This window comes from Camelus dromedarius, chromosome 12, assembly GCF_036321535.1.
Source record: "Camelus dromedarius isolate mCamDro1 chromosome 12, mCamDro1.pat, whole genome shotgun sequence".
Classification (NCBI taxonomy): Eukaryota; Metazoa; Chordata; class Mammalia; order Artiodactyla; family Camelidae; genus Camelus; species Camelus dromedarius.
In genome coordinates this window covers 47978589-47991027 of record NC_087447.1, presented here as the reverse complement: position 1 = coordinate 47991027, position 12439 = coordinate 47978589, and the positions used below count along the sequence as shown (strand labels likewise).

Below are 12439 nucleotides of genomic sequence, written 5' to 3'. Positions count from 1 at the left end.
TCTTCAGGTAAAGGAGCCACCAACCTGGGTGGGGTGGAGGTGGGTGAAGAAGAGACGGAAAGAGAGTTCATGGCTCTGACCAGCTGTCACTGTTGTTGAAACAGTATCCCTGCAGTCTACATACTCCCTCACTCTACTCCACATTCTAAGGTTCTTTTTATTATTCAGTAGAAACATTTGAGAAGCTGTGGGTTAAGATGATTGAGGGCCCCCATCTCTGCCCAAAGGTCAGCAGACCTGTGGGCAGTGGCAGCAGGAAGCAGCCATGTGATCCAGGCAGTGGGATGTCACCTCAGACCAGTGTTTCCATCCTCTGCCTTTTTGCCTAAAGGGAAATAGATATGAGACATCTGGGGAGATGCTCTGCATTTATGACATTTTCCCAATATGTAAAATGGCAGCATTCACACCAGTATGATACTCCCACTAGTAATCTTTCATGTGTATACACATAGTGCTCTGAAGTTCACCAGCCCCATCCACAACCCTCTTCACTCATTGATTGTGGTCCTTGCCTTTGTATTTTAGGCAGCTTATAGAAGCATGTTACAGTAGGATAAACATTTTAAAATACTAAACTTGGGATTAAGGAGTGGGTATAAGGAGTTAGTAGATCATCATAGCAGCCCTAAGGGCAAGGCAGAATAACGTTTGAGTCTTATTTTTCAGATCAGAATAGGAGCCCAGCACTGAACCGTCCACAGTCACATAGTAAGACATAGCAGATCTCTTGCTGGGGCCCAGACTTGTGTCCCTGGTCCTGTGTTACTCTGACCCCATCCCTCAGGGCCCTCCTCCAGTCCCCCCTCCTCCTCTCCACATCTGCCCCACCTCTCCAAAAGCCTGTGTGACCTCAGCCTCTTTTCCCCCAGGGAGCCTACTACACACAGCCGGTGTATGCTGCCCAGCCCCATGTCATCCACCACACCACGGTTGTCCAGCCCAACAGCATTCCCTCTGCCATCTACCCGGCGCCTGTCGCTGCCCCGAGGACCAACGGCGTGGCCATGGGCATGGTGGCTGGCACCACCATGGCAATGTCAGCAGGTAAGGATAGCATCATTTGTCCATTCCCCTCCTGCAGGAACTCAGGACAGAGTGGAGAACACAGTCATGGAATTGCCTGTAGCATAGCATGTAAAATCCTGTGCCTGGGGGTTCTAGGAACCCAGAGGAAGGATCCTCTAAACCTGTCCACAGGGATGAGGAAGGTTTCACCAAGGAGGGCATATTGAGCTAAACCTTAAAGGGTGAACAGAGGCCAACCAGAGAGATGAAAGAGGGAAGAGCAAATCAGCTGCAAAGAACATGCGTAAGGCACATTCACAGGCTGGAAATAGTCTAAATCACTTAGAAAACAGGGGCATAGAGTTGGAAGGGTGGCTGCAGCAGTCGTCAGAGATAAAGTGGGGAAGAGGCTTGAATACCTTTAGGTAATGGGGAGCTAGCAAAGGGATTTAGGCAGAGAGATGGGATTAGGTTTAATCATTCTCTGGTGCAAGGTGGAGGCAGGCTTAGATAGAGAGAGACTGGAAACAGGTAAGTCAGTGGGGAGGCTGTAGTTCAGAGGAGAGATGATGATGCTAGGACTCTGGTAGCACCAGGGTTCCAGAAAGGAGGGCATAGGGCAATGTTATTTAGCAGGCAGGAGCTTAAGGACCTGTCCAATAATTAATTGTAAGATTTGAGAGAGGCAGGACTCCAGGAGGATGTTCCTCCATTTCTGGCTTACTCCGGAAGCCCTGTGCTTCAGGAAGCATGAGGGTGGAGGGTGATGCCAGAGCAGGTTAAGGGAAGTCTTCAGATGAGTTGACATTTAAAAGAAGAGCATGAGAGGACAAGAGGGCGAAGCATAACCTTTAGAGACCCAACTTTCAAAGAATCCACTGAATCTCTTTCTGAGGGAAGAGAGTTCAAGGGGTTTGAGTGGGCAGATGGGAGCTGGGATTTTATTTTGCCTCTACTGTAGGATGTGTTGAGGCCTCTCAGTGCCAGATCAGGTCAGCAAGCTATTTAATATCTGCTCAGTGCCAGCCTTGTTGTTTGGATCCTGGGAACCAAATACCGATAGTTGAGAATAGAGCCCTGCCTGTAGGAACAGCTAGATTAGTGGGAATACAATCACATAAAGCAACAATCACCACTCAGCTTGATGTTTGTGCAATATGAAGAATGAAAGGAGGTCAGTGAAGAAGAGTGGGTGACTGTCCTGGAGCATCAGGAAAGCTTTTCTTTAGGAGATGACGCCTAGCAAGGTGGGGAGGGGTGGGCAGCAGCTCCTGAGTGGGCGGGGAGCAGCTGTGTGAAAGACCATGGCTTCATCCTCTTCATCCCAGGCTGGGGACGGCTCACCAGGTTTACTTTTCTCTTTGGATGCTCAGGTACCCTGCTGACTGCACCCCAGCACACTGCGATTGGGGCACACCCTGTCTCCATGCCAACATACAGGGCCCAAGGGACCCCTGCGTACAGCTATGTGCCCCCGCACTGGTAAAGCCTGCAGCCCATCCAAGTGAGTGGGGCCCGGGGTGGAGAGGTAGGAGGGTGACTAAATAGCAGAACTACTTCAAAGCCCCTGGCTTGATCTGAAGCATAGGTGTCAGCAGGAAGTAGGTGGCAGTTACCGGTTACTTTCCTGCTCCATGTTCAGTGATATCACTCTTAATTATAGCTGTCACTTTCTATATAAACTAGATACTATACATATGTTTTCCCATGATCCTTCCAGTAGCAGTAGCTCTGTGTAATAAGGATCACTAGCTCTATTTTACAGATAAATCATAGTTCACCATCACTTAACCAGTAAAAACTAAGCTGGGACTTGAACTCCAGTCATCTAGGACTAAATTCTGTGCTCTTTACTTTGTAGTCTTCAGAGTTCTCTTAACTGTGGGCCCCATTCTTCCAATGAAATTTTACCTCAATCAAATGTTGGCTCTGACTAGGGCCAGGCAGAGACCTTGGGCCAACCCCCTCCAGCAGCTTCCTTACTGCTTTCATCAGCTCCTGAGGCAGTGCCAGTGAACTGCAGGGCTCCAGGGATGTCACTTCAAAATCTTCTGCCCCACCGCCTCATCTCTCCTGCCCTCCTCCAGGAGTTCTTGGCACTGCCCAGGAAACGGGCAGATCTACTGGAAAGCCACAGAGGGCTTCCCCTTAGGGCTCCCAAGGGGAAGGGAGGAGGTCAGGTAGCTTCCTGAAGTGTCCTCGGGAATATCACTGTCACTAATGACTTTCCCCTTCCTCCCCCAGATCTGGAGTCACACATTGTATGCAACTACTCAAGTCTTACACAGGTGCTGGAGCAGCTTCCTAGCAGCACCGCCTCTATTTGCAAGAAGAGACAACGGAAGTGCAAGGGTCACTTTATGCATCTTTAATGATTTTGGTTTTTATTTTTGGTTTTTGTAAAAGCTGCTTTTTCTAATCTCCTGCCTCTCCCCACTGTCCCCTTCTTAGGCACTGCCCTTCCAACTCTACCCGCTCCTCCTACCTGACCAGGCACATCCTCTCTGCTCTTCTTTCCTTCCCAAGAATCCAGTCCCTGGGGAGCCTAGTCCAGCAGCAGGCAGAGAGTGGGGTCTGTTGCAATGGTTTAGCTAAAGGCATGATTTCCTTTGAAGAGCATAACAGATGTGGCCCTCGGGTCTAGGGTAGGAACTCAGAGCTGTTGAGCAGGCCACATCTCTAGGGGATTGATTCTTTTTTGATTTGTCTCAAGCAGGATTAGGTTAAGACATTACCATGTCCTGACACGAATGAAATGTCTTCTGAGAATCATCGCAACAGACCAAGAACAAAACAACCTGATTAGGTAGGAGTGTTCATAGCAGCTTAGTAATACCCTGGATGAGAATCTGAGAAAACCAGATTCTTCCTTTGGGAGAACTTGGGGGAGGGAGGGCATTGTGGGAAAGAAGAGGGAAGAGAGGAGAGAGGTGCTTGCCTGCTGGGTTTGGTTTGTAAGGTCTCTGGCCAGTTATCTGGGCCTGGACCCTCTGATTTGCACAGTGATGTTAACTGACCTGGCACTTCCTCAGATTTTGACCTCAGATCTGCCAAGCAGCTACAGGATGGTGGGATCCCAGCCTCCCAAAGCCTTGGAAGGCCGGGTGCCCTGTGTAATCCAGACCTTGGCCTCTGAGCCCTCAAAGATCCACTCTGATGAGGAGCTTCCTCTTGATTAGAGAGGAAACCTATGGCATTTCTCTCCCTTCCCTTTGCCCTTCCCAGTGCCAGGGTTCATCCGACTGTCCGTGGCGCTGGCAGACAGGCCAAGCTCTTGGTTACCTTGTGCCATTCATGGCCAAAGTGAAGAAACCACATTCCAGGTGGGTGCTGGTGGCTCTGAAGGTCAGGATAGTGAAGGAAAAGCAATAGCAATAAACATTTCATAGACTCATGGAGCTGAAGGGACCTTAGCAGTCATCTCATCCATTCCCCTATTTGACAGATGAGGAAGCTGAGGCCCAGAGAAAAGGAAAAGCTTTCCCTAGACCTCGCAGTGAATTAGCATTAAATGCAGCCTTCCTGCCTAGGGGCGTGTTGCAAATTTACCTAGGAATGGCTTGGCTTGGTTTTGTAAAAATGAAGTCAACACTGCCCACACCTGGTGAGCTCTGGAACAGTCTCTGGGCTTTTGTTTCTGCTCTTTTCCTCTACGGATTCCAGAGGCGGCAGGGGTTGAAGACTGGGCAGAGGTCACTTGGGGGAAGATGGCAGGAACAGAAATTGCAAATGAAGAAATAGCATTTGGAAGTTCAGTGAAGACGTCTGTAACTTTTGACCAGACTCCAGCCCTAGGAGAAGGAACAGGTGGGCTGGCTGAAAAAGGAGTCCATTTTTAAGAGAGTAGCCCCTCATCCTGAGAGGAGAGGAGGAAGAGACATGGGCTCTCCTGGAAAAGAGGGACCACTGGGTCAGGAGGCCCCACTAGTCTCAGCCAGGAGCCCCATTGTCTAGCACTGCCCCCTTGTACCCAGCACTTGGCTGGACCAGCAGCTCCTTTGGAGGTGGGGGGAGAGGAACATTTTACTGTACAAAATGGGATCATTGATAACATATAGAACTTTTAAGTATCTTTTTATTTTAAATTCATGCATATTTGGACGTATCCCTACCCCTACCTCCCATGTCTTCCCTTTTAAAGGAGGAAAAAAAAAAATCAGGAAAATCCTTGTGCCAGAAGGACCTCAGAGGCTGTCTGGCTGTTCCCAGAAGGACAAAGCCCAGCAACATTCTTGGCCCAGAGCTAGGATTTGGGGGCCCACCTTCTTGGTCTTCCAGGGAACTGCAGGAGAAGCCCACCTGTTCTAAATGGTCTATTCTGGGGGTGCTGGAGAGGTTTTATTTTAAAATAATAGAAAGTTTCCAGTGTTAACCCATTTTTTTTTTTTTTTTTTTTGCAAATACCTCCTCCTGCTCTCTGGTTTTATAAGGGTGATGAAGGTTGTTTTAGACTTTGTCATACATGTTTGGAAAATGCCAAAAAGTAATAATAATTATTATTATAATAATAGGAAACCTTTGTGTTTGACAGGTGCTTCATAGACTTCAGAGCACTTCACAGCCTTTACTGACCCTGAGAGAAAGACAGGGTCACAGTTATTACACCCATTTGATAAATGAGGAAACTGGTTCTAGAAGAGAAGGGAACTTGCCCAAAGTGAGCAGAATGCTGGTATCCCTGAATCCTGCTGCCTCCAGGTGGGCTGGGGTAGAACCACAGAGAGGAGGGGAAAGAAGGAGTTTAGGAATGACCTTGTTACTTTTGTTCATTCTATACCAATAAGTAAAAACTAACATCTAGTACCTCAAGTTCACAAGGCAATTTCATATCCATCATCTGGTTTAACCCTGTGAAATAGATTATTCTCCCATTTGATCTATGAGGAAACTGGGGCTTGGAAAAGCAAAGCAACCTATTCATAAGTGACAGCCATTTGAATCCCAGTCTGCTCACTTTTCACTCATCTGACTCCACACACTGGCTTGCGGACTGAAACATCTATGCTCTGCACGCTCTCTTAGTCCTAGTGTGTAATTCAAGATCAAAGACAGACCCCAAGGCAAAAACAGGCGTGGAAAGGCTGTGGTCTGAGAGAGTCCAGGCCCAGCATCCCCTTTGCAGTCTGAGCACCAGAGCCCCAGTTCAGCTTGTCCCACCCTCTTGCTTTGACAGAGATCCACAAGCCTGGCCAAGCTTGGGGAGTCATTGCAGAGGGACTGAGTCCAGGAGAACAGGGGCAGTAGTGTGCTTCTGGTAGGATGAGTACACCTGGTAGGATCACAGGCGTCTGTCAGAACATACCATAAGTATCATCCAAAGATACTGGATGACCCAAAGGTTAAGCTGGACAGAAAGTCAGAGCTGGAAGGGGCCCTGTCATTGTAGGAAGGCCAGCAAGCCAGAGAGGACAAAAGGGTGTACTCACATGACAGCAAGCTGCAGCGCAGCACCAGCAAACTTCTCTCCACCCTACTCTACTGCTTCTCCCCAGTACAAGCCTGGTGGCCAGGGTTAGGGCTGCAGGTGGTTCCAGTCACCAGCCAATCCTCTTGGCTTCCCCCACTTCCACCAGCTCCCTTTCCTCATTAGCCTGGGGCCTAGGAAGCTGGAGTCTGGAAGCTGGAGTGCCCCCAAGTGGTGAGAGCCTGAAGTTTAATCTTTCTGCCATGTTTTGAAAATTTTAATTTCTTCCCCAGGAGACAGGACAGTTGCTGCTGCTTCTCTCTCTCCTGGCAATGACCCTAAAAAGTCCATATCCTCCTCCCTGTATATTGAAAAAGGACACTTAGACCTGTCCAGAATTTTTTGTCTGTATACAAAGAATGACGTTGATTGCCAAAATCCCCATTTTATAGATGGAAAAAAACTGAGCCTCAGAAGGCTTAAGAGACTTGCCAAAGGTCACACAGCTCATAAGAGAAAGAGCCAAGATTTGAATTCTTCAAATTCTCTGCTCTTCCTGCTGGCACATGCTAGGTCTGAGTGGCAGGCATGCAGAGGGGATGGGCTACCCATCTGCCCCCAGAGGAAGACTCCATGGAGACCTGGGAAACTCAATCCTCCCAGCTGAGCTGATTTTTGTGAGCATCCATGGGAACCCAGAGGCATATCCAGCTGATAGCACCCAGAGGATGAAAATTTGCAACAAAAGACCTAACTTGATCAAAACACTTTGAGGTCCTGATGCCCAGGACTGAAGACATGGTGAAGGGCAGCCCCAGGCACCTGTCCATTAAAAGACCCATGACCCTGGGAGGTTTGTGTACCCTTTGCTTATGTACCCTTGGAGAGCTTGCTTCTTCAGAGGGGCTTGCTTTGTTCTGAGTAGCCTTCAGAAGTTAATCACATGAAACATGAAAGTAGGCAGACTCTTTGGTCACTAAGTTCTGGTATTCTCATTGTGCAGATAGGAGCCAGTCAGAGTCCCAGCAAGGCACTGGCTGAGTCAGGCCTGGTGCCCTGCATATCAGATTCCTCAGCTCTACTCTGTGGCCAGAGAGGGAGGGCCTAGAGGCATGGGTCTTGGTGTGGTCTTGGTCACAGCACTATGGCTGGGTTAGTCATTTAGATGTCATCATGGCATCTCTCCTCAGTTGAAGTTGAGAGAAAGTTTGTGGATGCTCTGCTTTTCCATCTTGTATTCCACGACATCGCTATAAGGTATGCGGTCCTCAGCTGCTTGCCAAGCTTGGGAACCTGGAGGGAGCAGGTTGGGCAGGGGAGTGGGCAGGTAGGGAGCAGGCTCCATGCCAGTGTACAGCCCCAGGGGAATCCAGGCCCAGTCCACCTCCAAAAGCAGAATCACAGCAGAGGAAACCCAGCCAAGCTAACATCAGATTCCACATCTGAGCTTCTGAGAGCTCAGCCTCCTTGGATGTGCCAGGTTGGCTACAGGATTTGTCCTTTACCTGTCCATGTTTCCTTCTCCTAAAGAACTTGTTTCTGAAATTAGGCATTACATGGTTCCAGGGCCCAGCCTTCAAAATTTCTGGCAGGCCAGCTTCAACATTCCATAACCAACCTCACCTGAGTCAGACTTGGGTCCCACTCCCTCAGTTTTTCCAATGGGTATTTTCTGTCTTGCATGCTGTTGAGTCCAGCCCAGTGGCCAAGTGAGGAACACAGGAGTTGGGACTGCCACAGAGCCGGAAAGGGAGACTAGAGTGCTTGCTTCCCTGTGGCTGCATCTATAGTCCCTGGGTGTCCTTGCCGTGGCAGTGAGGCCTTGTACCCAGTCCAGCTCCTGGTAGAAGGGGTATTTTCCATTCTGAAGAGAACAGACATAACAGCTTTGCAGCCCATAGGAGTTAAATGGGTGAAACCATCTCTGGGCCTCACCCCAGCAAGACCAGCATCTCCAGTCTCCAGCCTTCCTCCTCATGCCTGAGAGTCACGGAAAGAGTGGGACTACCCAGAGACCACCTTCTTGGGTCAGCCAGATTATCTGGATCTGTGGTGGGATTCCAGCTCTTCTTACTCAAGGGGAGGTAAGGCCAGGCCTCTAGCAACGTGGAATTGTTTGTAATGACCTATAAAGGCCCAAGTCCCCGTCTCCTGACTAAAAGGCATCTGCATCCCTGTTTCATATCACACGACAAAGAAACTTGTTCTTGTAGCATGTACCATCCCTATGAGAGAGCGTTGTATATGATTTTGTATTTTTTAATTCATTTTAATCTACAGGTTGGAATCTAATTTTTAAATTTTATGGGAACTCACATTTTAAAAAGAAAAATGTTTAAAATAATAATAATAAACCTTTGACTGGTGTCTTCCAAGTAGTTTGATCAAAGAACTTATAGGTGTTTTCAAAACACAGCCTGGAGTGTAAAGATTGGAAAGCCCCATGGCCTCACTTGTGTGTATGAAGTGTAAAACTGGTTTTGTTTTGTTTTGGATTCTTTTGGGTTTTTGTTTCATTTTGTTTTGAAGATCAGATAGTGATCACTCTGAAAGATTGAAGCCAAGAATTTGTAACTATGATATTTACTGTAAGCTGTAGAACATTCAATAACTATTAAAAAAAAAAGTTTCCAAAAAAAGTCTGGGGTGACCAGACTGGTGGTTCTTGGGCAGAGGGACACAAACTACCTCCTGGGCCAGTGAGTCCCCTGGGCTTCTCCCCAAGTTGATTCTAAACTTGTTTTTACCAGTCAGGTAACACCTACGCTGCATCTCCAGGGCTGCCCTGGGACTCACAGTTGAGGGGCCTGGGAAGTGGCCGTCAGCACCTGGACTAAGGTTTGTGATACTGGAACACAGGGAGGCCATGAATGATGAAGGCTGATGTCTACCGACTGCCCACCATGTAGCCGGCGCTGTGCTTTATGCTTGGTAACTCATAATCCTCACAGCAGGATGGGAGGTGAGCCCTGTTGTTAGCCCTGTCCTTGGGAGGGGGCAGCTAAGGAGGGTAAGTACCTTGGCCAAGGTTACAGAGCTGGTGAGGGGCCAAGATGGAAATTCACATTTGGTCTGGCTCCAGAGGCCAGGCACCAAGCTCCGTGTTCTCCTGCCCACCTTGGAGGCAGCCGTGCCTGCACTCACTTAAAGGGTAAGTTTGGTTTCCCATCTGAGAAGAGAAGGGCTTAGTAGTCACAGGATAGTTGAGGGAGGTTATATGGTTTCCATGCAGGTGGTAATCAAGTGCTGGAAGTTTTACATCCTAAACATCTCACTCTTCTCATCTCCCTTCTGGGCAAAGCCACTGCCTACTTCCAAGCCTGTGCTGCTCTCCCTGGTTATCACAGCCACCATTCCTAGGCCCTGGCCTCTACTGTCCACTCCCTCCCAGCCTCCAAGTATTCAGCTTCCTCAACTGGAGAGAAACCAGCCCAAAGAGGCTAAGTGACCTGGCTCACACTAGAGCTGTAATTAAAACTCAGGACTCCTAACTCTTGAGCCCTTTCCACCAAACTACCCTGGGCACCCTCCCCAGTTTCCCCTCCTGTCCTCATCTGACATGAAACTCATTCTCCCTCCCTTTTGGCGGCAGAAAGCTCTTGTCAGGTGTGGGAGGGGAGGGCATTGCTGGGCTTTGTCACAGCAGTTCCTCCGGGACAGGAAGGGGACTTTTCCTAGGGACTCAGCTCCAGGTCATTGGTAGGGCTGGGGGCAGGCAAGGAGGCAGAGACCTTGGCTCCAGGGCCAACCATTCTGGCCCATGGGGGAAGGGATATGGAGTGAGAAGGGGGAAGCTCAGAACTGGCCTCAGTGGTCAGCCCAGGGCCCCAGCTTGTCCTCCAGCTCCTACTGCTTCCAGCAGCCTGGGTCTACCTTGAGCTGAAGAGTAGGATTTGGGGTGGGGCAAGGAGTCCTGGGAGGGCGTAAGCCAGGAAAGCTTCCAGATGAGGGTGGGGCCCTGAAGACCAAGAGCATCCTGATCCCTCAGCTCCTCATCACACTTTTGGGAGCTGGCTTCAGTATCCACAAGGGACAGGTGAAGAAACTGAGGCCAGGGCTGTTCTTTTCTCTTACCTTCCAGCAAGCAGGAAATTGGTGAGGTGGGAGTCTGGAGGAGAGCTGTACTTATTGCCCCAGGGCCTAGCACTGAGATGGGTTGTCCATTACCTGGCCTGGGAAGCCCAGATCCAGCTTGTCTCCACCCTGCCTGGCATCTGTATGTGCCTCACTCCAGGCAAGACAGCATCCAGAGACCAGAGTCCAGCTTTCCCCTAAGACAGGAGGCCAGGGAATGGGAGGGCTCAGCTTCTCACTCCTCTCACCCAGGGCACTGTCTCTTGCTGTCTCCTCATCTCAGTGTGTCTCCAAGTCCTCTGTGAAGTGGGGTTGGTTGCCTGAGGGGACAGACAAGTTTGAGAAGCTAAATCCTGAGGTGCAGCTTAACAGCTGGCAAGTAGGGACACCAAGTCCACCCTGGTAACCTCAGGGAACATTTCCTGGGGGACACTGGTGATGCCTGCTAGTCCCCTACAATGGACACCTTGTTCTAGACTTTGGCAACCTTTGGTGCTCCAGAAGATGCCTCCTGATGTCCAGGCTGTCTCCTTCCCACCCCTAGAGCAGGTGATGCTTTGTCTCCTGGATCCTCAGAGGTGTTCTCCCTTTGCCACCCACCTAAGAAGCACCAGAGAAGCCTCTGCCCTAGAGAGAGATCGAATCTCAAGGCATGTCTGCCCAGGCTTCCCTCAGGGTGAGAGTTTTCTCTGCAGCTGCTAAGCTGGGCCCCTGCCATGGTTTCTGCCTGAGAGAAAGGCCTCTGCCCTCTGTGAAGCCAGGCCGCCTGCAGGCCCAGCATGGCCACTGTCCTCTCAGCTGCAACAGGCCTGGGCCTCCCACAGGGTGTCCTTTTCCACACCTCCCCAGGTTCCATCAAGTGTCCATTTCTGGTACTTCAGCCTCTCCTTCTGTTAGTGTTTAAATATATCCCCCTTGTCAAGCTTTTAAAGCCATACCAAACACCAAAAAAACCTGGAATTAACTAAAACCCCTCTCTCCCTGGAGCCTGAGCCTGCACTCCTGGTTTCCTTGCCACCACCTTGGGTCTGCCCTGAGCTCTCCCTGGAATGCTTTCCTTCCCAGTACCATCCTGGTCCAAATGCTCACCTGAGTGCTGCTCGTAGCCCAGGGCTGTCTCTTGAGTGCTCTAGACCTTCACATCCAGATGCCTCAGGATGTCTTGTGGGTCTGTATCACAGATGCCCCCAGGACTGTTCCCCACCCAGCTGGCACTAATCCCGTGGCCCCCATCCCATCACAAGCCCTAGCATTTCTGTCCTAGGAATGTTTCTCTCCAGCATGCCCACACAGTCCTAGGCTCCTCCATCTCTTGCCTGGGTGGCTGCAACAGCCTCCTTGTGGAAACCCTACTCCCACTGCGCCTCCACCCCCACACTGTGGTCTGGAATGAGCTGACCGGTCATGCTTTTCCTCTTCCTAAATGCTTGAGAGACTCCCTGGGCCTCCTTGGCCTAGGGCTGATAGCTTCCAAGAGCCCATGGGGCTGCCTTCTGCTGCCCACTCCCACCCCAGTCTTCACACCTCAGCTGCACTGTATGTACTTCCAGCTTCTCATATTTTTATTGGTGTGTGGCCTTTGCACATATTGTTCCTCTCTGTGAAACAAACACAATTCCCCTTTCCACATTTTCCAGCCCCCAATATGCCTTACTTACCCCATCCATTTGCGAGGTTCCACTTTCTCTAGAGCTGTGCTGTCCAATACAGGAGCCACTAGCCACACATGGTTATCAAGCCCTTGAAATACGCTATTTCACATTAAGAAGTGCTCTCAGTGTAAAATACATACCGCATTTCAAAGCAAAAAAATTGAAATGAAAATATTTTAGATATACTGGGTTAAAATACATTATTGTTTAAAAAAAGTTCACTGCTTTTTATTTTAAAAAATGTGGCTATTTTAGAAAAATTTAAATTACATATGTGGCGCACAGTATTTCCACTGGACAG

The 12439-nt window shown here is 49.5% G+C and overlaps 1 protein-coding gene across 5 annotated transcripts in view; it reads left to right on the top strand.

Moving 5' to 3' along the window:
- Positions 1–8787, top strand: part of FAM168A (family with sequence similarity 168 member A) — a 154712-nt gene extending 145925 nt beyond the window's left edge. For all 5 annotated transcript variants that reach the window (XM_010989323.3, XM_010989331.3, XM_031460304.2 and 2 more), the window contains 3 exons: positions 873–1047; positions 2382–2512; positions 3253–8787. In XM_010989323.3, the coding sequence (XP_010987625.1) occupies positions 873–1047; positions 2382–2494 (288 nt within the window). In that variant the 3' untranslated portion in view covers positions 2495–2512; positions 3253–8787. The remainder of the gene's footprint in view (positions 1–872; positions 1048–2381; positions 2513–3252) is intronic.
- The last annotated feature ends 3652 nt before the right edge of the window (positions 8788–12439 follow it).